This window comes from Mytilus edulis, chromosome 8 (genome assembly GCF_963676685.1).
Source record: "Mytilus edulis chromosome 8, xbMytEdul2.2, whole genome shotgun sequence".
NCBI lineage: Eukaryota > Metazoa > Mollusca > Bivalvia > Mytilida > Mytilidae > Mytilus > Mytilus edulis.
Genome location: NC_092351.1, coordinates 44,594,625 through 44,619,733, shown reverse-complemented (window position 1 = coordinate 44,619,733; position 25,109 = coordinate 44,594,625). Strand labels below are relative to the sequence as shown.

The 25,109-nt window shown below is 31.9% G+C and overlaps 2 protein-coding genes across 4 annotated transcripts in view; one reads left to right on the top strand and one right to left on the bottom strand.

The window, feature by feature from the left end:
* The window catches only part of LOC139485680 (putative polypeptide N-acetylgalactosaminyltransferase 10), a 27,083-nt gene extending 11,929 nt beyond the window's left edge, over positions 1 to 15,154 (bottom strand). For both annotated transcript variants that reach the window (XR_011655364.1, XM_071270315.1), the window contains exons 1-8: positions 15,096 to 15,154; positions 6,218 to 6,423; positions 5,533 to 5,614; positions 5,018 to 5,162; positions 4,339 to 4,505; positions 3,202 to 3,402; positions 2,064 to 2,241; positions 684 to 801 (exon numbers count right to left, since the gene is read on the bottom strand). Coding sequence is in view for 1 of the 2 variants with exons in the window: in XM_071270315.1 (XP_071126416.1) it covers positions 684 to 801; positions 2,064 to 2,241; positions 3,202 to 3,402; positions 4,339 to 4,505; positions 5,018 to 5,162; positions 5,533 to 5,614; positions 6,218 to 6,385 (1,059 nt within the window). In the remaining variant the exon portion in view is untranslated. The remainder of the gene's footprint in view (positions 1 to 683; positions 802 to 2,063; positions 2,242 to 3,201; positions 3,403 to 4,338; positions 4,506 to 5,017; positions 5,163 to 5,532; positions 5,615 to 6,217; positions 6,424 to 15,095) is intronic.
* On the top strand, positions 15,139 to 25,109 carry LOC139485678 (uncharacterized). 2 transcript variants are annotated; one of them, XM_071270313.1, is made up of 4 exons: positions 15,139 to 15,260; positions 16,661 to 16,754; positions 18,187 to 18,489; positions 22,305 to 25,109. In XM_071270313.1, the coding sequence occupies exons 2-4, from the start codon at positions 16,676 to 16,678 to the stop codon at positions 24,809 to 24,811; spliced, it is 2,889 nt and encodes a 962-aa protein (XP_071126414.1). In that variant the 5' UTR covers positions 15,139 to 15,260; positions 16,661 to 16,675; the 3' UTR covers positions 24,812 to 25,109. The 2 variants fall into 2 exon arrangements, with proteins under 2 accessions (XP_071126414.1, XP_071126415.1); XM_071270314.1 differs by having other exon boundaries at positions 15,193 to 15,280.

Below are 25,109 nucleotides of genomic sequence, written 5' to 3'. Positions count from 1 at the left end.
AAGGTTCAAATGAAAAATCGTCCGAACTACGTTGTATGAACTAGAATACGTGTGCACATGTGCACAGGTTGGAAATTTAATTATGCATCCTACAATTCTTCAAAAATGCTAAAATTATCATTGATACCTGCATCTAACATTCATTCAAGTATTTTGTTGAAGAAAAAATGTGGAAAGAGCTTCTTCAATCATTCATGCTATGTAACGTACACAGATTTTACGTATCCGTTTATGGTCCATGATTTACCATTGTCAAGTCAACATCCGGTTTTAGAAAATGTGATTCAGGTCAGTGCAATAGACTGCACACAGGTGTAATAGAACTATAATTTCCAGTGCAATAGGCCGTGGAACAAAAAATGGCAGAAAAATAGCAAATAATATAGAAATATTAATAAAACAGTAAAATACTCTTTATGAGGTAATAAAATAAACTATATTTTTGATAAACACAATCAAATTAAAATTATAGGACATTATATTAAAATACAGTTTAGGAAAAAATTGCAGTTAAATTTTCTAAAGCAAAATTAAAGAGATAAATGTTTATGAAGAGAAGAAAAGAAATTGTCAAGTAAAATTTTCTTAAAACCAATTCTTCTTAGTAAAAAGAATTTCCAAAGAACAAATGTTTCTGCATGAGATTGTTGGAAACAGTCCTAGTCATATTTAAACTCAGTTACCTTAAATGACAGTTCATACTGTTCTCCACCCCAGATATCTAGTCCTGGATCATAGCCACCCATCTCCCAGAACCACTTAGAACTAATAGCAAATAAACCACCTGCCATTACTGGTGAACTGAAACAGAAATAAAACATAGAGATATCTAGTCCTGGGTCATAGCCATCCATCTCCCAGAACCACTAAGAACTAATGGCAAATAAACCACCTGCCATTACTGGTGAACTGAAACAGAAATAAAACATAGAGATATCTAGTCCTGGGTCATAGCCATCCATCTCCCAGAACACTTAGAACTAATGGCAAATAAACCACCTGCCATTACTGGTGAACTGAAACAGAAATAAAAACATATAGATATCTAGTCCGGGATCATAGCCACCCATCTCCCAGAACACTTAGAACTAATGGCAAAGAAACCAACTGCCATTACTGGTGAACTGAAACAGGAATAAAAACATATAGATATCTAGTCTGGATCATAGCCACCCATCTCCAAGAACCACTTGGAACTAATGGCAAATAAACCACCGGCCATAACTGGTGAACTGAAACAGAAATAAAAACATAGAGATATCTAGTCCAGGATCATAGCCACCCATCTCCAAGAACCACTTAGAACTAATGGCAAATAAACCACCTGCCATTACTGGTGAACTGAAACAGAAATAAAAACATATAGATATCTAGTCCAGGATCATAGCCACCCATCTCCCAGAACCACTTGGAACTAATGGCAAATAAACCACTGGCCATAACTGGTGAACTGAAACAGAAATAAAAACATAGAGATATCTAGTCCAGGATCATAGCCACCCATCTCCAAGAACCACTTAGAACTAATGGCAAATAAACCACCTGCCATTACTGGTGAACTGAAACAGAAATAAAAACATATAGATATCTAGTCCAGGATCATTGCCACCCATCTCCCAGAACACTTAGAACTAATGGCAAATAAACCACCTGCCATTACTGGAGAACTGAAAATAAAAAAATACTTAAAAAATCATAGACATTAATTCCATCAAACTCTGCACTGATAGATTAATTACAAATTCTCTAAATATTCAATGTGATTTTTAATAGTTCTACTATTTCTTAAAGCATAATTTATTCACATTTGAAGAAACTTTTTAAGGTATTCAAGACCTCTCAGGTGTTATTGATACATGTAAGCATATGTTAATCCAGGATTTAAGACAAGGGGGCTATCTTAAAAATGTCAATTTTTTCTGTAACATTTTTTTAATGCAAAACAAATGACCCTTTTTTAAGGGAAGTGTGCCCCTCCCCTTTAACAGCCCCTTTTCAGTAAAAACCAATATCTATAAATACTTTACTATAATCAACCACAAAAACAATAAAAATCTAATTACTTGAAAGGTTCAGCTGGCTGTCTTAGATCTTCTGGTCTCAGTGGCAATCTTTTGTAGAAGAATTCCCAATCAAACGCACCCCTAGCACCTTCGTCCTGTGCTCGGTAGGCAAATGTTTCATAATCTACCACATCAATAAACGGACACACTACAGTCTTGTAATCCTCTTGTATTGGATCTGTGGAAAGTTAAATAGAATATATATACATGCAAAAGGTTAAGATGTTCGACTTTTAAAAATATATAAATACGATGATTGTTGAAATGAATGTGTGCATTTTTTATAATAAATGTGATTAACAAAGTTACATGCTTTCAAAATATGATTTGTGAAGACTGTTTGTCCAAAAATGCATGATAAGAATGATAATCATGATAATGAAAGTTGTTAACAAATCTAGACCCAATTGTGTTTTTTGATAAATCTGAAATATGATCCTGTGTTCAGGCTTTGCTTATGAGGATCAGAAAAATGTTCCTTTCTACTTTCTCTTTAGGAAAGACCTTTTTTTTAGGATAATAAGGTTTATTCATAATGATATTCACCTTCAAGAATAGAGATTTCAATCAGATTGGTAAATTTATTTGCATTTATTAAAACACCAAATTTTAAATTACTGAATTTACATTAATTATTTTAAAATTCTATTCAATATATCAAAATATCTAGAAATTCCAAAAGTAAACCTATAAACCTATTTATGAAGAAGCTTTACTGAAGGTAATTGAATGTACCTTGAAGGCTTTTACTACAAGTTTAACATGAATTTAACCTCATCAATGATTTGTGCACTGTAAGCCTGCAAGACATGCAGACATGTGCACTCAATAATCAGTCCATACATACTGCAAATAAACTTAACCTATTTATCATAATATAGCAGAAAAAGACCTAGACACAAAACTTGTTAGTTAGCAATAATTTGCCTTATTGAGAGAGAGAGAATGTATATGCTGATGAAATAATTTCTAGTAACAAATATATTTTTAGATAATCTGTAAAGATGAAACCATCTTGTTACTTACCAACTTACCAAATGTGAAGGGTAACAAGTTGACAAAGACTTCATCATGAGAGTCTTGAATGACAAAGACATAACTCCTAGTAAATTAATCATATTAAAATCTGGTAACTTACCAAGAAGAGGAGGTAACCAGTTGACATTGGTTTCACAATGAGAGTCAAGGAAGATGAGCACGTCCCCTGTAGCAGCTTTAGCACCCAGTAACCTGGTTCTTATTAACCCTTCTCTTTTCTGTGCTCTAACAACTTTTACAATGGTGGAAAAATCTTTGAATTCTGCAGCAACATAATCGTCTAACTTCTGTTTCAGAAACTCTAAAATTATATCTCTTTTGTTTTACATGGTAATTGAAAGGAAAACATGTTTTGAAAACTTTAATAAAAATTTCAAATTGATAACTTGAAGGTTGGTTGCTAAATGGTTGAAATTCTGACTTATCTGTCTTTTCTTTTTATGATGATGGATGGCTGTTAAATGTCTAGTTCCAAGTCAAATGCATATTCAGGACCAGAAGTGATAATGCAATATGTATAGAAACCATGCGTTGTACTAGACCCACATGCTGAGATGTATTTTAAATGTGGAAAGCACATTTGAATGGAGGTGATGGTTGTTGAACCGTATTTTACAGCTTGCCAAACCTCACACATGTATGATAATTTGTTCTGCAATATCTTTTGGGTAATATCTTTTTTCAGTAGTTACATTATTTTATTTGGCTGCTTTTTGTTTAATGTTTACATCATTATATGGCGGCATTTTGTTCAAGGATATGGTTGACTTTCTGTAATTGTTTATTATCTCACCCTTTATTTTATTTATTTTGTATTTACATTATGTCAAACATCAAATTTATTCGTTCAGTGTATATTCATTTGCTTGTTTTCATGTTTTTTTATTGAGTTAAGCCAGTTCAATTGATATTTTATAGTGTGTCTTTTTATGTTGTGATGTTACAACTTACACTATTGTTTCAGGTAAGGGTGAAGGTTGGTACCTATTAAAACATATAAACCTGTCATTAGTCAGGAACCTGATGTTCAGTGGTTATTGTTTGTTGATGTGGTTTATAAATGTTTCTTGCTTCTCGTTTTTTATTATCTTGCTGCTCTGTGTGAGCCAAGGCTCAGTGTTGAAGACCATACTTTGGCCTATAATGGTTTACTTCTAAAAATTGTGACTTGGATGGTAAGTTGTCTCATTGGCACTCATACCACATCTTTTTATATCTATTTAGTATAATAACAAACCTTTACTGCTAAAATCATCCACCAATATGACCTCTTTGAGAAGCCCTTGTGGTGACCTCTCCACAGCACTCCATGCAGTCCTCAGTAACGTGGTCCAGTGTTCATTATGGAAAGGGACTATAACACTGGCTGTTGGTAGTTTATTCCAGTACTTCTTATTTCTACAGCTGTAAAGATAAAAAATAACACTAAATATTTCATTTATTTGCTGCAACAAAACATGCTAAATAATTTGCTTTCTCTCCCAAAAATGCTGTAACCAAGTTAGATATATATAAAAGTTTACAATTGGTCAAAGTTTGTTTTTTATCGCTCAGGCAATTTCTTGTTTTATGAATTTATTTTGATAATATAAGTATGATTGGACTATGGTACAATTTTCCTTCTGTTTCTGAGCCTGCTCTCAAGGTCAATATTCTAACTGCATTAAATACAAGTACTTATCTAAGAATCATGCAGTACTTATATTTGGTTAGCGAGTACCAATATGCATCTTTGTTAATGAAAGTTTACACGTAACATTTCTGCTAGTAAAATGTACATCTATCTATTAAAAAGTATCTTCATATTGGATAAAACCTAGTAATACAATTTTAATCTGAACAATCTTATTTGAATATTTTGCAAATGTTTTATTTAAAAAAAAGTGTTATATATTTTTTTTTAAGTAAAACCTTACTCAGGATGTCTGATGTCTTTCATAGATCTATGCAGGGAGATTTTATCACTGGCAAAGGCATTAAAACCATTCACTTTATATAAGTCTGCCTTCTTCTTCTCATCTGCAGCATCTAATATAACAGACTGTCCCTGCTCACCAGGACCTATAAATATAAAGCTTAATTAATTTCAAAATTTCAAAGACAGTGCATTAGTTTCATGAGATCTTTCATCATCTGCTGACATGGATGACATTGATATGTATACATCACTGTTTTTTCATGATGGAGAAACCCTCAAAATAAATCATGTTTATATAATAAAACATAACTAGGATGCAATCAAAAGTTGCCAAATCCAGCTGATATACCGGTACTGTTTAATGGAATATTTTCAAAAAGTAAAATTATGATTCCAAAGGCAAAACTTGTTCAGAGGGTTCAATTTCTGCATTTTTTCTATAAAATTTTGCAGGAAGATTTTTTTGACAATTTTATCATTATTGCAAAATTAGCAATAATAAATAACACCTACCAGTCCTTTGTTTTTCTTCTGCTATCTGTTTATAATTATGCCAATCTATCTTTTTCATGTCTCCATCACTAATGATCATTGCCTACAATACAAAATATCTGATGTAGATTCTCAAAAATAATTTTCAGTAAGTTTTCTTACTACATTTTTCATCATGTTCATTGTTCTTTTCAATTTCCAAGTGTGGAAAATGCTGCTGTATAGTTTCCCCAAACTTCTTCCCCAAACTTCTTAAGTTTTTCTCATAGCCTCTCACTACAGTACTTCAAAACTTCATGGTATAAATTTGACAAATATTTATTATAGTTTTGAAAATTAAAATATGTGTACCTCTCACTGGACATGTTAAGATGAAAATGGCCGGTTCTTCGATATAAGTGTAGGAAAAGTACTTTACAAAATTCAACTAACTGCAGACAAATGGGTTGAAAATCTTTTTCTGTTTATTTCGATATGCGCAAAAAATTATTGATGTGTGTTTTTTTTATTTAGGTGTTTGTTTTAGACATAAAAAATTACTGAAAATAGCATTTCATCGAGTTTCAAAATGAAAAAAAAATCAAGGAAAAGGCGAAATTACAATCATGGACCCAAATAACTATTTAATACTGAACTGAAATAGTATTAAATAATGTCACCCATCTGACACTTATAAAATCTTCTATACACTATCCCTACTCCTTACCCGTTTGTTTCCAGCTTCACCCCCTCCTCCTCCTCCTTCATGAGGAAATTTGCTATCAACATATACATCATGTGCCCCTCCATGACCCCCTGTGAAGTACTTGATGGCCATAATACATAATACAGCTGCTACTAAAAACTTGAGTAAGGTCACTGTATTCCTCCTCATGATGATAAGTCAGCAACTATACCATTGGTTACACCTTCCTGAAAATAAAAATCTAGTGTTTAAAAGTACTATACAAATTATTTAACATAATCCCTCATCAGTTTAATCCCAAAATATTTTGACTTGCAAGCCAAAAATCAGTCTTTCATACTGTTGATTCATTTATTTTCATGGGTATCAGTTTAGTGGATTGCTGAAAACTTGCATATTCATGGATATTTGATTGGGAATTTTTGCTTATATCTGCGACTGTAAATGAAAATGTTATTCGTCATTGTTCTTTGAACGGCTGAATATGTGGCTCACCTATAACCACAAAACCAACGAAAATTTGAATCCAACGAATAATAATGAATCTACATGTACAGTATACAGTCCTCGGATGGTGTAAACTTCCAACTAACACCATACACTATTACACCATACACCATACACCATTACACCATACACCATACACCTTGTACCATTACACCATACACGTTACACTTTTGCACCATACACCTTACACACTACACCATACACCATTCCCCAATTTATCTACACCATCCGAAATTACCCAAAATGCAATTAAATTTCAAACATTAAGATTATTATTATTGTTTATGTTTACAATCCGAAAAATTAAAATAAAAAGAACTTCGTTTTCGACCAATAAAATGTCAAACATCGTTCATTCACACCATTCCCGATCGCACGTTACACAATCGCACCATTTCTTATCCACCATTACACCATTCCCCTTACACCATACATCATACCACCATGCACCTTACACCATTGCACCATATGCCATACACCATTACACCATACACGTTTTTTGGGGAAGTTTACACCATCCAAGGGCTGTATATGATTTCCTAAAATTTATTTGGCTTATGAAGCCTCTTTTATGGAAACTGTTACTGGCCTGGAAACATTTTAACTTGCCTTGGCCATATGTCTTCTAGTTAATCATTAAAACTGAACTCTATATGTCCTGTTGAATTTTTATTAAATGTGCTTTCTCAATCTTGACCTCACTGCTACATCATACTAAGGGAAACACTAACTTTCTTCCGGAACTCAGGATCAATCATATTTGTTCAAGGATTGTTTCTAAGGACCAGGCAATTATGATCATGATAAAATTTTAATATCTTGTCCTAGAAATCTTTCTTAACACATAATTTCATTTAAATCAAAAGATATGTAATGTATCTTGATATCTCGGGGTGCAGGAATTTCTCGCTGCATTGAAGACCTATTGGTGACCTTCTGCTGTTGTCTGTAATATGGTCCAGTTGTTGTCTCTTTCAGACACATTCCCCATTTCCATTCTCAATTTTATATATGTCATGTACATGTATAATGTTTTCAAACATAATATATAGTACTGGGTTTATACAAAACAGTATCAGGGGCAGATAATAATGCAATATTTTAAAATTAAGTGAGATACATTGTAGGTATACTTTTCTATGCACATTTTGAGAATTCATACCAATATTAACTTTGCGTCAAATAAAAAGGTTTTTAAATAAATCAATATGAGATGACTTCATGCATTTAAACATCTTTTAGGGTTGTTTTTTTATTACATTTGTATTAACCATGTTAACAATTTTCATCAAAAATCATGTGAGATTACTTTATTGATCTATTTTCAAAATGGAAATAAGGACAACAGGCATTTAGAGCAACACTTGCCTGATATTGTTTCACAAAGAATCGTACGACAATCTAAATAGATCGTACGTCGGTCGTACGTCAAATCGTAAGTTTTTGACCGTTTCATAAACAATCATAAGTCGAAATTTATCGCAAGTTTGATTGTAAACTTACAATTGTTAACAGGCAGTCGTAAGTCAAATCGTAGGGATTTTACCTGTCGAAAATTTGTTAAAATCAACAACATTACAAAAGCTTCAAAGACTCAAATAACAAATAAAAACAAAAGTATTTGTGTCCACAAGAAACCATGCCCCAGTCAATATATAACTTTTGCCATGTCCAATGAAGTTCAAAATCTCATCAAAACTCCAATTTGGAATATATATGTTTAAAAAAAAGTTAATATCATTATGGACATCTGTTTTAAGTTACAAGGTCATGTACATGTGACTACAACTTTTGTACTTGTGACCACAGCTTCATCTGAAACTACCTCAGTCAAACCCTACTTTAATATGCATCAGGTCAGAAAAATGAATTGAACAAATAGACACACAGCCCCCTACAGTTGTGGACACAGTATGAGGTAATATCTAAAAATGAGAAAAAATGTGTAAAGGATATTGTTATACTTCAACTGTTAGCACAAAAAAAGAAAGTCTATGTGTACAGTTTCAGTTTTTAGTTTTTATTTAAAGATGTTTTTTAAGACTACAGCTGTGACAAAAATATTGATAAAGTCATGATATATGATAAGCTTTACACTTAATTTTTTATCCTCCCACGACTGACATTTTTCGATAATCCTATTGAGAAATTTATTCATCATGTTTATAAGATATTTCCCTGAAACATGTGTTTCATGATCTATTTGAAAGTATTGAGTAAAACATGCAATAAATAGATCATATTTATTTTATGTATAAATGTCTATACATGTCCCTTTGCACTCAATAATTTAAACAAATGTTATAGATTTGTTATATTTTATTGATTATAATATTCATTTGTGAAGATCGAGGGTCTTATCAAGGGGGTATAGGATAAGCATAATTATGCACTCAGTTTTGCTACATGCAATGACATGTATGAATAACCTTTCAGTTGAAATTTATATCTTATTGCATTTCATCTACAAATTAATCTGTAAAACATGTACATGAATTTCATAATTTCCAGGACCTTTTGAAGGGTTGGGTGTGAACAAAATCATTAGTTTTCAAGGTTACTGTGAATTCCAATTTTTTTTTAATTTGATTTTGAATACATTGTAGTTTCTCAAGTTTATTAATTTTAATATTTGACTAAAATATAATCATTTAACATAATGTTTAAGGTTATTTGATATTTGAGAATCTAATTTAAGATAGGTTTTTAAATTTTGTGAAGTTTCATTACATTTTGAAGTTAACTTAACCATGTTAACTACATACTGACATATACTGTACATTGTAAGTTAGTGAAAGAACATGATCTTCACTATATAGCTAGCCAAGGGTTGCAATCCAGGAGGGGACTGGATCGTAACCCCCGGCTAGCAAAGATGCTGCAAAAAAACAGGGTCAGGGTAAATATATACAGTGTTCATACTGTTTTTTTGTTGTTAATTTTTTACACTCGTCGTGACTCGACCAATTTTAGCTCAGATAATAAGAACCACTTTCTTATCAAATTATGAATTGTTCAACAGGAAACTTAAAAGTCAGTGGTTGTAATAAATCAGGTCATTGGTGATGCACCAACTACTGAACCAATGATTTCCATGATCAGACATAAAAACAACAAGCAGCTATATCATGTATATCGAAACAGTACTAAACAAGTGAATCTGTGAGCTACTGCTCACTGATAATACTCCGGCTCGCTAAAAGTATAAGGTTAACAGGAAGTTGTTGAGTGATGAATCTGAAAACCCACCAAGTCACAGTAAAGCTGACTTTTATAAACATGATAAACCCAGAAAATAAATTTCAGAAATCCTAATAATGTTGATCCTGAGAAAGATGCGACGAGAATATTTTGGGGACGGTCGGACAGACTGACAAATGGACAGACAGACAGACAGACAGACAGACAGATAGAGGTAAAACAGTATACCCCCACTTTTTTAATTAAAAGGGGTATAATCATGATAATAATAAAACAGTATACCCCAACTATTATAATTGAAATGGGTATAATAAGAAATAAGTATACCCCCACTATTTTAAAGCTGGGGTATATAAATGTAACATATTACCCTCTTAGTCACTTACAAGACAGTGACAGTAAGAATCGGCAAAACAAAGAGTTCAAGAACCTAAAATAGAGGTAGGATATAAACTGCTACAAAAGTAGTAATAAGCTAAGATAGATGTTTAAGAAGGGGAGCCTGGAGACTTTATATGTCATGTTCATGTAATACTAATTTACTTGACATATATAGCATTCACTGACCCAGAAATGTTAAGATTAACTAATATGAAAGATGTTATCATATATGGTCAATGACCTTTACAATTACTAAACATGTTTACCCCAAGGTTTAAAATTGTAGTCCTACTGTTAAAATTCTTGTTAAGTCCTTTTACAGCACACAGATATTGCGAATGAATCTTCGAGAATTCAATTACAAACATGACAAATATATTTAACCTCTGAAAAATTAACTTACAATATCTTTACCCTGATCACATGCTCATCAGGTATAATGATATACAGTACATGCACATCATGGGAATGTGAAATAAAGCAGACCTAATTATTCATGTTATTTGGTACCTTAAAAGGCAGGTTCAAAGACACAAATGTTTATACATTGATTTGTAAGATTTTACAGTATATTGTTACGCCTGATTGAGTTTGGAAGTTAACCTTTAAATTGCAGAAAGTTTTCTGTGGTATCGTTTTGAATAACTATGCATCCTAGATTTAAATCTTTTCACTGATAATCTGATTACATCAAGGATGAACAATTTCTTGATTTTCACAATGTTTTTAAAGTTCCTCTACAGAAAAGATTTATTCTAAAATGTAGAGACTGAAACAGGATAAACCAGCTAAGTACAATGTACTTTTAGAAATATTGTGATACTTTGAACTTGTCAACTAAAATATAACACAATGTAGTCCAGAGAAGTAGACGGAGATATCAATACAATCATTTTATTATAAACACTGATAAAACCAATGAAAGATTTTAAATTTAAGTGATAATATGTGAATTATGTACATGTAAATTAAATAATCAATCAGGGCTGCTATAATTTAAAACCTTATAGTCATGATAGTCAAGAAGTTTTAAAACCAATTTCAAATAATGTAAAAAAAAAGCTTTTAAAAACTAGAAATTGATTTAAACATGTATTTATCTTTGTTATTTATGGAATACATTTCTAATCCTGTTAGTAAAAATTTCATTTGGCCATCAATTTAGTGTCTTCAGGTAAAACCATTGAACACTTCTATTTAGCAAAAAAATGTTTAGACATGTCAAATAGAGTTACAATGTACATGTATATCTTTTACACTATACATATACAGTGTACCATCACACTAGTCTCTGATAGACCATACAGTAATGCAAAGTTTATAAGAAATAGAATCATGATCCAGTATCAATTGAAATTTATGACTATAGAAAAACTATGAAATTAAATATATGCTGAAACGAGGTAAAAATTTTCAAAACCCTTATGTGCAGACATTGGCAACCATGAATTAAATATCTACAATGACCGGATATATCAAAAGTGCTGTTTTGAATATTTTTTTGTTTTGTTGACAGGTTATTTTTAAGAATATATATGTACATGATGTATATACCTATTTTTTCAACATTTTACACTATTAGCAGTGTAACGGGTAGAAAATATTGACTCAGTCCTTAAACATAGTAAATGATAGTAAAAGTTTTAAATCCCAACTGCTAAGTTTAATCATTTGTAAATTATAATACATATAAATTTGAAATACTCAAATGGATTCATCTCTTGCATATTAAACTCTTAATTCTTTTATACCTTTCATAAGAGTATTAACTGTAAGGTTTGGTTCATTGTTGAAGGCTAAACAGTGCATTTTTTTTTCTGATGTCAGACAAGTTATATCATGTATATTCTATGTACATGTTTTTAAAAATATCTCTGAATAATGACTAGAAGAAAATCTCAAAATGATATTCAATTGATACTACAGTTTAAAATGATGAACACGTAAATTTCTAATTATATAACCTGTAAAAATTCTGAATTAAATAAGTGGTTGTTTTATTCCCAATAGTCTATATATATATATCGTGGCCACAAGTTAATTGTTTTCTGTTTAGTATTAAATTTATATTAAGATCCATTTTGTTACATATTGTGATCAATTTTATTTGGCAATTGCCAATAGCAGTCAGCAGGGTTAAAGAACATGATAGTTGTTCGACCTGTTAGTCAAATGCGTTTTGTTTAAATATACTTCTTCACTTTTTTGGTCTTTTGGAAAATGTTGTTTGTGCTGTATTTAGACCCTTCTACAACGAAATTTGTTTTACATGCACACGGTTTTTATCCAACGCAATCATAGATTTGAACATAGTTTTCAATTTAGACTCGTTTATATATGAATCATGTTTAAGCTGGAGGGTGACAATACAACATGTAACTCTCATTATATAGAAAAGGTGCACTTTCTTGTCTAACAAGAAAATAAATTATATGTACAATACTTATAAATGCTTAATCATGTTTTAGATACTGAATATAAATTAAAGAATATATAATCATAACATTTATATGACCAAATTATTACATCTACATGTACATATAGATTATTGGGTTTTCTACAACAACAAATGGAAGTTTTTAACGACCTTGACTGGCTATACACATTGATATTTTACAATAAATATACAAAGAAAACATGATCATCTGTTTATCGTTCTATTACTGGTATTTTTCCCCCTCCATAGACAGTTTTACGCTTGACGAAAGCAAGCTTGATAACGTCTCCTCTCACATTGTGACGTTGCTGATAATACCTGCTCTTGTCTCAAAGCAGTACTAGTGATACAGGTATTACAGAGCAACTGAGCAGGGTGTTATAGATGGAGGGAAGGATGATAAATGTATAATATTACAGCTGGAAAAAATACATTTCTATTACATTGTATTGACATGACACACATGTTTGCAACTGAATTTTCTATTTTTTCAATATTTAATTTTTGACTACAGTAAAAGTAAACGTGTTAAACATTTAAAAGGAAACAGTACTTTAACATGTTTAACAGCTACAAATGTAATAAATATTACAACCAACTGTAAAGCTACATGTAATAACTAATTTATCAATAACATGAATAACAAATGAATAATGACCACTGAAAATTATTCATATTGTATTATTTAAAAAAGGATACATATTTGAATCTCATGTCATTCTAAAATTAACCTTCATCATAATGTCTTGTTTAACCAAATCATTAGTCTATAATTTGTTTGTTTATTCAATAATTGTCTAATGATTGGGAACTAAAGTAAGGCCAATCGTAATCACTTAATTCAATCAAATCCTGATTAATTAAAGTTACGTTATCAACAAGGTCTTTGTAGTTTCATCTTTTGTTTGGTGTACATGTATATATCATAATAATTAATTGTATCTATTTTTCAGGTAACATCAGAGGCTTCTATAACACTTGGTTTTCTTTTAAAATATCGAATATAAAGTCAATTTATTTTTCTTAAAATTGACAATACTTTGAACAGTTGTGTGTAGATAAAAAAAAACAAGTAATATGAGTATCCATTATTCTTTATTGCAAGAAGATAACAAACCAATGACACTATTACCATGATTACTGCACATGTTGGTCACTTAATACACAAGGAAAAGTCATTGTGATATTAAAAACAGACGCATTCGGTCTTTTATTTTATAGAAAGGATTCCGCAAATCAAACAACATTTTAAGAACTTAAAAGAAAAACAAAATTTGTATGTATCAGCTTGGGGATCGGCCTGTACCATTGTGTATGTAGCTATTTGTTATAACAAGATGAAAGACTTGTAAGGATCACAGTCCGAGTTTTATGTTTCCGCGAATTGGCATTACTTTTCTGTATAAAAATAATTTATCTAACATATATATATATATTTAAATATTATCAATTTACTACCAGGTTGATGTCTGAATTCTTTTATATATATTTTAATATAATTAGGCCAAATAAAATAATATGTGTGTTTCCTGTTTCATCTTTGAAAAAAATAGGGTAGGTAGGTAGGGATTTTTTTTTATTTTACCATTTTTTTTTACATTGAGTCTATGGGAGAGAAATCCTGACTTTAACAGTGCTTATTGAAAAATGACCAAAAAAAACTCTAGGGTAGGCTATTTCTAAGCTTAAAATATAGGGTAGGTAGGGAAACAGGAAACACACATGCTTTTTTATTTGGCCTTATACTCAATATAATCTTGAAAACTTGTAATAAAAACATAACTAACCTAGTTTTCTTATACTCATCTAAAGAAAATATTTTTCAACAGCCTTTTTTTTTTTACCGTTCACCTTTTACATTATAATAAAAAAAATTATCAACATTTATGAATTACATTAATATATATCTTTATTTTTATTCCTTATAAAATATATTTTTATTGGGGCCGGATCAACTTTACATATGGGCCGGATCGACGTGGGGCCGGATCGACGTGGGACGGATCGACTTGGGCCGGATCAACGTGGGGCCCGATCGACCCGAAAGCTAATTTATGAAAGGATGATTTCAACTTCAAACTGAGCCAAAACTTTATTTAAAACATATATTATATTTATAGAAAGGAAATTAAATTTAAGTTAAGATAGAAATAAACTACTTCAAGGGCGTCAATGCACTGCAACACTTCAAGTCACTTGTGACTTGAGGCAGTGCCAGTGGAGATAATTTTTTGAGACTACCAAAAAAGTTCATGACATTGGTACTATGCATAACGTTTACTAATTCATATACATCTGCTATCATAATTCATATATGGATATGCTGCTAATTCAATGCTATTTAAACTATCAGATAAAAGTTTCTTATCTTACCACGTCTCCAGACAGAAATAAATCTTGAGTTGTTCCCCTTACAATCCCGGTTTAAAGATGTGTATCACGGATCGGACATGGAACATTTCCTGTTACTAAAAATAGATTTGGGGTTTTACCTATTGCAGCGTTGTTTCATTTCAATTTCAGACCAGTCATAGTCAGGTACTTTATGCTTATACTTGGTGTGTAAGATGCTTCAGTTAAATCTGAGTACTAAACCTATCACACATAATGCATCTAGTTCAACTTTGCAACCAATGAAAACATTATATTTTAGACCATAAAATTATTCAATCAACAGATTTGAATGTCTTCTACTACATTTGTATGCTTATGTATCTACCGCATATATTAGTATTAGAGGTGTTTTTATCCACATAAGGCTGAAACAAATAAGAACTTTAATACACATCCTTTATACTGAATATTGTGCATGTTGTACTTCACAACACAACATATGATACAATGTAAAAAGTACAAAACTTATATCCATTTTTGTTTCACCTGTAATAATAGTACTAAAAGCAAGACTGAGTTTTTCTTCAGCATAGGTATTGTTTTAATCGTTCCTACAAGGTGACAAGCGGGAAATATCTATGTGTTAATAGGTTAATAGCATGCTTAGTGTAGTCATCTAAATAATGTTAACTAATGCAGTTATTAAAAAAGCTCAAAGCTCCGATTTTGTACTATAAAAAAAGCATGCTTTAGTTAGGGATTTTGTTATCACAAGCAGCTACTTAGGAAACCCTTACTAAATTATTTCATAGAAACATACAGTTGTATATTTTTGTTTGGAAGGTTAGCTGTAGCTATTGACTCCTTATTATGAATTGGATATCACATCCTATGAGTGTATGGTAACAGTAATGCTGACATAAATATTTTTATATAGATTAGATCGTTGGTTTCCCCCTTTGAATGGTTTTACACTAGTCATTTTTGGGGCCTTTGATAGCTTTCTGTATGGTGTAAGTCAAGGTTCCATGTTAAAGGCTTCAGTGGCAGATCCAGAAATTTTCATAAGAGGGGGCCCACTCCAGTCATGCTTCAGTGATTCCCTATATAAACAACCCAATTTCCCCCTCTAAATCCGCCTCTAGGCTGTACCTTGACCTATAATAGTTTACTTTTATGAATTGTTATTTGAATGGAGAGTTGTATCATTGGCATTCATACCACATCTTCCCATATCTATTATCCTAATCTTGACAGTGGTTTTGTTTATAAAATATAAGATACATGTAAACTTATCAAGCTTATTAATCCTTTGAATAAACTTATTTTATAAACCATTTTTCAAATTTACACTGCATGACTGCTGTCTACTAGTACAATAATGCAAGATCTTTATGAATTATCTTTAATTTCTATAGAAAGGTCACTTTACAGTCTTCAACACCAAAAGTCAAGTCTGTTAACATACAAACCATACATCAATTTCCACATTAATCAAATTTATTATAGAACATGCACTTAATATGTATAACTAAAATAGTTCTGAATGTATAATAACATCTTTTACATGTTTTTAAAAATGAAACATTTTATTCTTTTGTTAGAATTGAAGAAAAAATATGGCAGAAAGACTGCGACCAGAAGACTTAGGGGTGAATGTAAATCTTGGGGAAGGAGATCAGATAGTGTTTACTGCAGGTATTATATATATTTACTTGTACAATCTTAGCTTTTCAGCCTCAAAAGAGGGTGAGGGATACTTAAGGGACATGCAAACTCACAAGTCGAAAAAAAAACTGACACAGCCATGGCTTGAAAGGAAAAAAGACAAACAAACAACAGTACACAAAACAACATAGAAAACCAAAGACTCAGCAACATGAACCCATCCAAAATCTGGGGGTGATCTCAGGTGCTCTGGATGGGTAAGCAGACCCTGCTCTATATGTGGCACCTGTCGTGTTATAAGTACAAACACTGTGAGGTCAACAGTTATCCATTTGTTGCACTTTGAGAAGAAACAGGATTATGGGTTAGGGCCTATTAACTAGAATAGCACACCTCAACATTAAACTTGAGTGCAGATATATGGTCAACTACAAAAAACATTTATACATAAAGGTGTCTGACACACATTTGCTTCAAACTGTGTAGAATTATATGCATTATCATGATTATCTTACTAATATTGTTTGATGTTTACTTGGTTTTGTTAGATTTTTACTAGACATTATTAGATTTTTTCCTGATATCAATCATTAGAATTTTACTTGATATTGTAAGATTGTTTTCTTTATATCATTAGATTCTTACTTGATAATGTTAAATATTTACTAGAACACACCCGTGATATCACGGGTCCGTGACTGAATTAAAGTATACAACTATGCGCAAGCCTTATTTTAGTATTAGTATTGTCATCTGATAAAGTCATGTCGATTATAAGATACACAATTTTTCTCTGCTTTCAAGTCTTTCTGTTTGAACCCATTGAACTGGAACTTATCAGTTATTGGTAATATTAATTATTTTGAAAACAAAAGGTCCTGGAATGGAGTATTTTTTAATCAACAGCATTGTCCTATATAAGTTATAAATAAAGTTGAATTCTTTGCTTTGCTGTTTTACGTCATGCCCACTAACAAATTGAAAACTGTACCTATACGCCTTATTTTTAGTCCAGATTTTTAGTATTCGTATTGTTATCTTAGAAAGTCTTACTGATTAAAATACTACAATAGGTAACAATTTGACAATTTAGTAGTGTCAACCCTGTGGTTATGACCCGTGTATATAGCATATTAGTCCTGAATACAACGTTTGGTGGTGCGCCTGTCAGATGCAGAACGTACAGATAAGGTAATAGGTAACAGGTGAATATACTATTGGTATCGGTAGCGGACTCGACCTGTAACTTCTTAATTATTGGCAATATTAATTACGTGGAAAACAAAAGGGGCTGGAGTTGTGTAATTTTTGATCTACACCTTTGTACTATATTAGTTATATATAAAGTTGAATTCTGTGATTCGTAGTTTTTACGTGATGACGGCTGACAAATTGGACCTCGTAATTTTAGTATTATAGATAATATTGTTTCAAAGTGTAATGAAATTTATTTTTATTCAAGATGATGATGAAAGTTTAGATGAAGACGATGACGATTTTCATTTTGCATCAGATCAACAACCTATGCAACCAGTTACACCAACTAGACAAGCACCTTCAAGTACCTTCCAGTTTACAACTGGTCAACAGGAACCTAGATATCATCCAGCCCAGCCTCTCCAACCTATACAACCTGTACAGCCATTTGGGTTCTCACAACAGTTCAGACCAGCTCCAATCCAACCAAGACCTGAATACATAGAGATACATAAAACACCTAAAGAGCTGACACCTGAGACATACCTACAAGAATCTGAGGTTACATGTTAGTATTAACTACACATACTGTGGATTTATTATTTTTTGTTTGATACCAATTTTATGGGGTTTTGTGGGTACAGGTGAACAAAGAATTTAAATGTTCAACATGTTCAACGAACTACAAATTTTCTATAGGCTTTATATGCACAGATTGGCAAACCTCAAAATTGATTATCCACGAAAATACAAATTTTCCTCAATCCATGAAAATTGATAACCATGAAAATAAATAAATCCACAGTACACAAATAATTGTAAAAGACATAAAAAGATAAGAGTATTTAACCTTAAAATTGAACAGTAACAACAGACCAAACTAAAAATCAACACCCAACTCCCCCCAAATGACATTCTTACATGCAAATACTAACAACGTATGCAAGAGTAGGTTCAAAATGGCCCTAAAATGGCCCATATTTTTGCAAAGATTAGAACTTTTTCTAAATCTTTCCTTAGGCACTGGCCTCCCTAACAACACTACAGGCTAGCTACTATTACTAAATGTATTCACACTGAAATATAGTTCCCTATAGTTCTGATGTATGTGCACATAATATACATATAAACTGTAACTGTAATCAAATGGGTATATTTTTGAAGCAGTTCATTCAAGAATGTATGTCATTAAGGTGTTTTGATGGAAAGACTTTTTTTAAACGTATTGATTAGGTAATTGAGTATTGATACAATACTAGATGATTGACATCAACCATTCAGGGACGAGGTGGACTTTTAACTACAATGCCCCACCTCCTCCTAAACTGTCAATAAAATTAACCACATTACTTATCAACCTCAGTCTTACATAATTATACAGACCCTATTACATCTATGCTTCAATATACATCCCAATAAACAAATATCAATGAATATTTGACCTCATAATTGAATACACAAATGTATGTATTAGATGTTTGATATATAAGGATGATAGATTTATTTATTGTTTATTACTTTTGATCTACATTACATAAAGTGAATCTGTAAATTATGTCTGAAAGATAAATGATTAATTAAGGATTAACAAGATCTTTAAAAAAAAATGAAATATAAATATAAATATGAATATAAAAAAATATTCAAGTAAGGCCTATGATTTACTTGATAAATTTCCAATAATCATCTGCAATTAATCAACAATTTAGGTTAGTTCACTTATTTATTTTTTTATCAGTAATTGTCTAGAAACAGTTTTAAAATTTTAAAACTTTTGATTAAAACAAACTATTTTTTATTAGTTTATTCCCCATCAATCATTATGTCTATTTTAGTCATTTGAATTTTTATAAGAAGTGAATATATATTTTCCTTTTGCAATCAAGAAAAAAATCTGCATTTCAATAAAATAAGTTTTTGCAATCAAGAAAAAAATCTGCATTTCAATAAAATAAGTTTTTTAATTTGTTTCTGTTGAAAAAAAACTTTTTTTAATGCCCTGTTCTGAAAAATATGAATTGATCAAAAGGCACTCTATAACTTTTATTCTTCAATGTCATATAACCTATCCCCTACAGAAAAAAAAGTTGAGGGCCAGTTGATGGCCATGTGGCGGACAGTTGAGGGCTAGCTGTTTTAAGCAAAATAGTTGAGGGCTAGGTGTTGAGCATCTTAGCTCAACTCATACCTGGCCAAGCACTGTATGTTGGATATATGTCGCTCAACTGGCCCTCAACTGAAGCTGGCCATTAAGTTGAGGAAAAGTTGAGCAATTGATCTTTGGTTTTCATATAGTTGAGCAAAAGTTGAGCTTTCAGACTTAGAAATTTTTGTAGTTGAGCAAAAGTTGAGCATTCAGACTTTGAAATTTTTGTAGTTGAGGAAAAGTTGAGCGTTCAGACTTTGATTTTTTTTTATAGTTGAGCAAAAGTTGAGCAATTAGTAATATGACCTGGTGATATAAATGTTATGTGCCATCTGTTTTATCTGTCTTTAGTGCAAATGGACAGGAAGTATTATTATAAATGTACACAAAGTTTGAGGTAAAATTAAGGGAAGCACATGTTTTCAATTTTATACATTTTTTTGTATTTTTACTTAACTAAATCTTTGACATAAAGATAAAAAACAAACAGTATTTATTTTATTATAAGATATATCAAATATTCAAGATTTAGGTAATAAACAGTTATTATTAGGGGCAAATCTCAAAGTGATCACACTGTCACAATACCCAAAAGAACCTCAAACATTTAAAATTTGAACTGGGCTTGAGCATGCACATGGCAAGCAAAGATGTCTTCCAGCTATCATGAATAAATATGAATTTTACAATGAATGTAGATAAAAAAAAGTTACAAATAACTGTATTGACATTGAAAAGTGCAGTGTATTCTTCTGATGACATGACTCTTGGATTTAGGAAGATTGATGTTTTAACACATATTTCTGGAAACATCTGTTTGTAAGTACATTGGATTAGATTTGATTTCCACCATTTTGAATAAGTGTATAATTATGCTCTTTTAGGTCAAATTTGTGATATTTAAAGTGTTTTCTTTATAAACTTTAAAGAGTGAAGAAAAAAAATGAAACAATATATTTATGCATTAATTTATATAATGTCAAAATGTGTAAGACAGGAGACAGGTTTATTTTATTATTAAATTAAGACAATTTGTTTTAGAAAGTATTACTAATAAAATAAGAATATTCTAATATAATGAATTTGGTATAAAACTAGAGATCTATTCTTATTTACTAGATAATTTCTAAAAAGCAAGAATAAAGCATTCATGTAGTCTGTTGTGAGTTAAAATCTTTCAGCAGTATTTTGGCTATAAAAATACACAATTTAAATTTATTTTTTCTACAATGTGTAGTCATCAGTTTGCAATTACCACATAATGCTCAACTTTTAATGACCTGGCCCTAATCTATTGGCCACCTAGCCCTCAACTTTTAATGACCTGGTCCTCAAGTGTTGGCCAGCGGTAGCCCTCAACTCTTATTGCTCAACTGTTGGACACCTAGCCCTCAACTCTAATTGCTCAACTGTTGGACACCTAGCCCTCAACTATATTTTCTCAACATTGCTCAACTAATTTGCATAAAGTTGAGCATTGATAGTTGAGGGCTACCTAATTTGCATGGCAAAAATCCAGCTAGCCCTCAACTGGCCCTCAACTATTTGCTCAACTGATGGCCAGCTAGCCCTCAACTGTTAGCTCAACTGGCGGCCAGTTGAGCAATGCAGTTGGCCTAGTGATCATTTTTTCTGTATGGGATGTTTTAACTTACAAAATGCCCCAAAACAACATTTTTAGATTATTATTGTTGACACTTTAATGTTCTTAGCTTATGTCTTATAAGAGTAGTTGGTAACATATTTACTAGAAGAATTTTCAGCAATAGTGCTTTATTTATGTTCTTTTGTCCCCACCATACCTTAATATGAAATTATCCAAACTACTCTTCCAATCTTTCCATGAGTGATATCCATCACTTTGATTAGTTATAATTTCAAATCAGGATTATACAATGAATAATATTTTTTAAACAATGACTTGGCAGGAAACAAACATTTTTGTTGTAACTATTCATTCTAGCACTCTTATAAAAATTGAAACTGATTTTATCTGAATATGGCCCTTTTTACAAAACTGCTCCTGGATTTTTTTTTGTCCTTATTATTTTTGGAACAACTGTTGATTAAACTTCTTATACATAAGACTTTTAAATGAAATGATATTGTTGGGATAAATGATGTATTCTAGATGTAATTCCCATTGCTTGTCTGGACAACTTTGGTCTATATAACAGTTGAATGAAATAAAGAAAAAAAGTCAAATATTTTAAGTATTCTTGAAATTTCTTTTGCAGTGTGGAATAACTTCTTCCAGACAACTCCAATGAATCCAGAGGAAATGTATTATGAGCGTTATTATTACAATAAAGCAAGAAAGACCCTATGGTACAACGGATATGTAACTATCGTTGGTTTCTGTGGTGATGGAAAGTCGTCCATGGCAGAACATCTCATGATCAGCTTTATCATGAAGCCTAAAGCTTTAAAATGGGGTTCACATGCAGGGACTGAAAGAGAATTTAAAGAAAACAGCATTCCAGAAAGTAAAAGAGAACTGTATGAATGCATCTATGTAAATTCCCCTGAGGAATGGTACATGAAAGTTGATCGTAACAAGAAGCAGGTGATTATCGTTGATGATATATTTGGTGAAGCAGCAACAAGTATGCATAAAATAGAACCCTGGATCCCTCATCTAGACACTATGGTACAAACAGCCATTGACAATAAACCAAATCTTCTCCTCATTACTACATGTCACAAACATCAGTTCGATAAACTGCCGTCTTATGTCACTAGAAAACGAATCTTTTCCACCAACCATCTCATAGATCTCACCGCTCCTAAACCTGGCTATTCTGATCAAGGATCTGTCATCGAGAAAATTTGCGAATATTATGACTTTAAAATGGGTTTCCGTGATAGAGACGAACTACAGTATGATCAAGTAAAAGAAGGATTTCCAATCAAATGCAGACTGTTTGCTGCCGTGAAGAGTTTCCATATGGAAGGCAAACAATATTTTGCCAATCCAAGTAGAGCATTTGAGAATGTTATCCAGAAAGTGTATAATTTTGATAAAATTATATTCTACACATTAGCAGTTGCTGTTTTGTTCGATGGTAAACTTGATCTTGATAAAGAAGTATTTGAACAATACACAGACAGAGAACAAAAGATTTTCAGAGAACTGATAGAACCATTAGAAATTTCAAGGGAGGTAAATCTTGGGAAAATGAGGTTTGCTGCAACTCTACTGAATGGGGTATTCTTTGTTCCAAAACAACTTCATTGCTGGGTGTTCTGCCATGAACATGTAATGCATCTTGTAGCTGAATCAATCAACCGTAAAATTCCAAAGAAGATTGTTGAACTTTGCTCACATGACTTTTTAATGGAGAGATGTAGAACTGGAAATTACTTTGGTGGTAAAATGGAGTCATACATCACTGTATGGCCAAAAGAACATTCGCAACTTGCACAACGTTTTGTATTTGAAATCCTGTCTGGAAATGTCCGGTTAATAGCTTCTCATTCTGCGTTGAACAATGAAAAGTGTTCAAAGGATTTCTTTGAATTTATGGGCGAGATGGGAAGTTTGTTACCAGTCATTCAGCAGAAAGGTCCATTTAATAGATCATTATTTTTCTGGGCAGCATTCTATGGGCAAGAGGCTACAGTGAGGCAATATCTAACAAATGAAGAATTGAAAGAATTTAAAGAAGAACAATGGTTCCAGGATGAACTTCAAGCTGCTTTGTTTGCAGTTTGCTATGGAACTACAATTTCACATGGAAAAATGGTCAAGCTGCTCCTAGATGAAGGAGCACCACTGACCTCAACTGAAAATCTTGCAGACGATGAATTTAAAGAGTTGTATGGAGATGATTTGCTTGATTTAATGAAGTTGAAACCAACATTGATGCATATTGCTGCTCAATTTGGTTCAGGAGAAACAATCAAAACATTGAAACAAAAAGGATTAGATATAAATGCGGCACTAGAGGATGGATACACACCGATGCATCTAGCAGTGAGAAATACGGACGATGGTGCTGCTAGAGCACTTATGGATCTAAAGTGTGATTTAGAGGCAGAAACCCCCAATGGACATAAACCTATACATGAAGCTTTACTGGCAGGTAAGGAAAGTATAGTCAGACAACTACACTACAATGACAAAGAAAGGTTAAATAAAACCACAATGGAGGGTAGCAGATCGCTCTTACATGCAGCAGCATGCACTGGAGACAAGCAGATTGTTACTTTAGTCCAAGGTTTGGGAACTGGTTGCAGGGGAAACAGCGTCTTTGATCCTTGGTCACCATTAGCGGAAGCAGCAGCACAAGGAGATTTAGAAATTGTAAGATATCTTGTGGAAAATAACGCAGAGGTTAATCAGTCTGGTATATCTGGATGGACAGCGCTGCACTTCGCTACATTGTTTTACCATGAAGATATTGTTAATTTCTTATTGAGCAAAGGAGCAGATGTTAATTCAACAACTTCAACAAAAATATCCCCACTTCATCTTGCAGCTGAAAATGGATACTCTGAACTTTGTCATATCCTGTTAGATAAGGGTGCAAAACCTGAGATGTTGACAAGCCAAGGGGAATTTGCTCTCACATTAGCAGCAAAGAATGGACATTTTCATTTGCTGCAGTTTTTCTTGGATGAAGGGATAGAACTTCCACTACCTCAAGAAAGGGAGATAACTCCAAGCCAGAAAGATGAAATTTTAATTGCGATAATGCAAAGAGCAGGTCCTGAGTACAAGCACAGATATATGTTCATGTAACAAGAATTTTTATATTGTATCATTCAAACTTTTATCTTATTAATGGACTAATATTGTTTGCTTTGCTGTATACTAACAGGTGAATCACGTAAAAAGCTATATATATATTTATAAGTGTAAAATGTGAATTTTACTGAACTACCAAGGTAGTTGAGCTAAAACAAACTTTTCACCTTTATGTTTAATGTTAAGGTTGGTTGGTCAATTATATAATGCTAATTATTTCCTAAACATGTGTGAAATACTTGCCACTGGAAGTTAAGCAAACAACAATTAACTAATAAAATGCTTATAGTAA

What these genes read in the sequence shown, in the direction of transcription:
- LOC139485678 (XM_071270313.1), top strand. Translation starts at nt 16,676, where the DNA reads ATGGCAGAAAGACTGCGACCAGAAGACTTAGGGGTGAATGTAAATCTT. An exon ending in TCAGATAGTGTTTACTGCAG is followed by an intron (nt 16,755 to 18,186) that starts GTATTATATATA and finishes TTTTTATTCAAG; the next exon opens with ATGATGATGAAAGTTTAGAT. An exon ending in ACAAGAATCTGAGGTTACAT is followed by an intron (nt 18,490 to 22,304) that starts GTTAGTATTAAC and finishes TTTCTTTTGCAG; the next exon opens with TGTGGAATAACTTCTTCCAG.